At 32.1% G+C, this 4,662-nt stretch overlaps 1 protein-coding gene across 1 annotated transcript; it reads right to left on the bottom strand.

Annotated features, from left to right (window-relative positions):
- Positions 1-664: 664 nt before the first annotated feature.
- Positions 665-3,772, bottom strand: LOC149907801 (uncharacterized). The gene is made up of 3 exons (XM_090102897.1): positions 3,563-3,772; positions 1,434-3,164; positions 665-1,211 (listed from the first exon to the last, which is right to left on the bottom strand). Exons 1-3 carry the CDS (start codon positions 3,578-3,580, stop codon positions 966-968), a joined length of 1,995 nt encoding a protein of 664 aa, XP_089959023.1. The 5' UTR covers positions 3,581-3,772; the 3' UTR covers positions 665-965.
- Between the last annotated feature and the right edge of the window lie 890 nt (positions 3,773-4,662).

The following is a 4,662-nucleotide window of genomic DNA, read 5'->3' as shown; positions in this document are numbered from 1 at the left end:
GCTATGTTCCCCTTCCGTAGTTGAAATGCAGTCTGAAATGTGTATGTAGATAGATAAATGTAAATTTGGTTAAAGCTTTTAAAAAAATTACATAGGAAGGAAAAATTGCATTTTTTACCGTGGAACGGGATTATAGCTGTAAAATTAGGATTACTTCATTGTATAATAACATTAAAATAAAATACGAACAAATGTTAATAGGATAGAATATATTATTAAATATGTATAGGCATAAATTAAATGTATAAGTTATTTTTAAATGTAATGTATTAAAGGATTGAAAAAATAACATCTTTTATTTATCTTATTAACCAAAATATTATCTGAACAGTATAGCTGCATTTTTGCCATTGAAATTGGAAACTATCTCATGTTTAATAATTATACAACAATAATTAAAACCAAAATATAGAACAATGTATTTTTTTATACATATGAGGTACAAATATCACAGATACATAAACATTTTAATAAATTAAATTTAAACAATCTAAAAATCACGCTTTATGATAAACTCGTGAAATTATTATATTGTCACCAATGTTCGAATTATCCGTCTGTTTGAAGCTGGTCAGAATTAACTAAAGGAGTCGATGTCATACAAACAAGGATAATAGGTACAAGCATGTTGAAAAAGAATAGTATTCTTTTTACAACAAAAAAATTAGTAGCTAGGTACACTTAAAATTTGATTTGTTTTGTGTGTGTACTTAGCTTCTGATAGTTATCACAAATTACATTCCCGAATAATAGTAGAAAAAATAATTTCTAATACTTATAATTATTAATGTAAATAATTTTTTAGTGTAAATAATTATTACATTGTAAAAGAAAATTAATTTTTTTTATTTAATTTTATATCATAAATCTACATTTATTGCACTTTGTACTTTGTTTCACATGACATGCTAATAATCATTGTTGCAAGTAATGATTACTTAATTACAACTTTCGTAAGAAAAAAATTAATGCAAACGCAATTTTCTCATGAGAGCTGGTAGAAAGGTGGGAGCTGGGGACCTGGCCTTTACTCCATCAGAGATATAAGGTCCTGGCTTCGAAATGAGTACCGTGTGCAAGGTCGGCAACACTCCGATGGTGCAAGCAAGTTCCGCCGACATATTGCGACATCCTTGAACATCGAGAAACTTAAGTTTCTGACAGTGGTTTTTCACCCCTTCCAGCGTCTTATCCGTAAGTTGATTACATCCCTGTAATAAGAATTATTTGTTAAGTTTCTACATGTAAAAATGACGTAAACAGAAAATTCATGCAATCAATAAATATGCAATCACAACTGATAACTGGGTGGAAAGTTATAAAAATAATCGTTATCAGTTATCATATGTGATAACGTGAACATAATATTAACATGAAGAATAATTTGAACACATATATGGTAACATTAAATAAAAATACCTGTATGTACATACCCTTAATTCCAACTGCTGTAATCTGTACAGACCTTTGACAATTTCAATTACAGCTTCATCTTTTAAATTATAGCAATCTATTAAATTAATGTATTCAATACTAGGACAATTCTTGACTAGATGTTTGATACCTTCATGAGTAATTTGTTGACAACGGCTAAGGTTTATATTTACAAGTTCCTTAAATGCAAAGGCATATGTTAAACTGACATCTGTTATTCGATTACAACCACTGATGTCTAACTCTTTGAGGCTCTTAATTCGAGCCAAAGAGTAACCACTAAAGGAGTCCATAGACAGCTTTTCGCACATGCGCATAACTTCATGTTTTCTTTTTGCATCACGCACAATCTCTTCTTCTGCCCTGGATCCTAAATGTATTCTGTTATGAGAAACAGATTCATTATAGTTGGACATTACAGGTTCATCCTGAGTCTCATCATCAATTTTCCCCATGCCTGTTAGTCCAGCATCTGATACTTTGTCGCAATGACTTAACTTCAGTGTATGCAATAGAATTTGATTTTTAAATATAACTTGTATTGATTTGTCTGTGACACCATTGAAACAATAACTGATATCTAAGTACTTTAGATTGGGGAGATTTTCTGAGATCATTATGAGTCCATCCTGGTCTAGGTTGAGAGAATTTACATCTAATTCTTCTAATGCATGATTTGGTTCCAAACAGATCCCATTTTTAATACCATCTTTACTTATAAGTTCACATTGTGATATATTTATCTTTTTTAGGTTTTTCAGCTTTTGTAATTCTGCTATTCCTGTGTCAGTAACAGCTCGGCACCTCCGGATGTTTAAACTTTCCAGGTTTGTAAGATTACTACAAATATATACCAACGATTGGTCAGTCACTCGAGAACATAATCCAATATCGAGATCTTTTAAATATATTTGGTGTGCTGTCAATGATAATATGCCTGTATTTGTTAGCTGGTCGCAGGAGTACACTTGAAGGTATTCTAATCTTAAGTGTTCAGTTTCAGATAGCAATTTCAATGCTGCACCATCTATTAAAGTTTTCGAAAATAGCAATCTTTTTATATTTTTCACTCTGGTAACTAAATATTGCAATACAAAATAGAAAGTCAAGACACTCTCTGAAGGATTTTCGAAAATATTACTTCCAGGTGGATAGAACCTCTTCACTAGGCCCAAATGAAATTGTAAAGAGCATGCAGATAAATTTAGTTCTTCTAAATATGGTGCTGTTTTGACAAATCTGCTGAACAATGCATCTGTTAAATATTGATTTCCAGACAAACTTAGACATTTTAAGTTTTTTAAGCTGTCAGTCACTAAACCATCAGTTTTCCCTTCTAAAAGGCAACCAGACATGAATAAATCTTTGCAGTTTTCTATATTTAATGTTTCTAAATTTGTACATTTTTGTAAAATATTTACAAAAACTAATTCTCTTACATCACAGTTTTGTAGTGTCAAACATCTTATATTTTCACCATTTTTATCCCAAAAGGAGTTGAGTTTATTTGATATTTCTACTTCTTTGAAAAGAAAATTGCTATAGACTATTTCGGAATTTTCAAATATTTCTAATGGTGAAGTTTCACAATTTAAATCCACTTTATACAGAATAACTACTTTTTTCTTCAAAAAATAGTAATCATTTGCTGCTAAGTACCATGCGTTACATGTTTCACTAGCAGCCTTTCTGTCTGATTTTGGTAAGTATTTAAATATGTACACAAGAACCTGGAAAAAGTTATGAATATTAGTACCATACCTACCTACCTACCTATACAGTATACCATAGTTCAAGCTCAATAACACAAGAAAGGATTCTACCTCTCTGATCACTTATTATCATATCTACAAATAAAGACATAAATATAGAAATAATAACATAAGTACATAGTGTAGTAACATAAAATCTAAAGTGAATAAGTACTTAAATATTTTCCTTGTTAACATGTAAATTGAATGGAAGAATTAGAAGAACACTATAATTGTCTCATATTTGAAAGCATTGTCATTGACAAAATTAGTTTGGTAGGTGCAAATCGTTATCACGTGAAAAAATTGTAGGCAATAAAGGCAATATTAACGCAAACAAAGAAACTAGTTTAAATTGCGGAAGAAAAGTTACGTACCTCATAAGGCAAATCCATTTTTATATCACAGTAATTTAAATACCAACAGTACGTATTATCATTACACTCTCATGCTATTTTCCGGCCTTTAAGATTTTTAAATATAAGATATTTGATATTCAATAACAGTATAGATCCGATTGAAATGATTGCTATTGAAGGAAAATACACGGAAAATCGTATCAAGTGTCAATTGACTTTGACATTGAAAGTCAGAACGCTCGGCAGTCGACAGGGAACAGCTGATATTAGAGCGAGCGCGCACGAGCAACTTTGTCTCCGCAACTATTTTGTCTCCGCAACTATTTTGTCTCTCCGCCCATGGGCTAGTATGAAAGTGCGCGCACGTAGCGACGCAACACCCGGGAGACTTTTTTGTCCGCGGGTTCGGAGACAAGCCCGCGACGCAACTGTCGCCCTATCTATTGGTTTCAATGCAAGTGCGCGCACGGCGACAAAAATGTTGCCTGTCGGCGGCCGCAGGCCAGTTGCCGCGTAACTGGCGTAGCGATAATACGTATTTATGTCAACGTATTTATTCTCGTACACAGTAGTTTTAAGTTTTAACCGACTTCAAAAAAAAAGAGGAGGTTATCAATTCGGCCGGTATATTTTTTTTATGTATGTTCACTGATTACTCCGAGGTTTCTGAACCGGTTTACGTGATTCTTTTTTTTTTTGATGCGGAATGGTGTGGAATTGGTCCCATAAATTTTATTCGGATAAGCCCAGTAGTTTTTATTTTATGAGCATTTTTGTCTGGTCTCGATGACTTAATTGAAATGTAGCAAGTAACTTTGATTCATTTCCAGGTAACCGATTGAGCTGAAATTTTGTATACGCATGTAAATTGGATAGCGATGAAACATTATTATGAGATAGAGCTGATTTGATGATGGAATCGGAAGGTGGCCATAGGAAATTAGTAATATATTGACTCAACTTTATCGAGTTTGAGCTCGTTTGATTCGTGTTGAAAAATACACTAAAAAGTATTAAATAAAAACTACTTTACTTTTTACAATTACGATTACATATCTATACTAATATTATAAAGAGGAAAGGTTTGTAGGTACATATGTATGGTTTTCAGTTTTCAC

The sequence above is a fragment of the Colias eurytheme genome, chromosome 6 (assembly GCF_061535395.1).
Source record: "Colias eurytheme isolate Ceu_HAF_F1 chromosome 6, ilColEury1 Martin Lab GWU primary, whole genome shotgun sequence".
NCBI lineage: Eukaryota > Metazoa > Arthropoda > Insecta > Lepidoptera > Pieridae > Colias > Colias eurytheme.
This window is presented reverse-complemented; position numbering and strand designations above follow the sequence as displayed.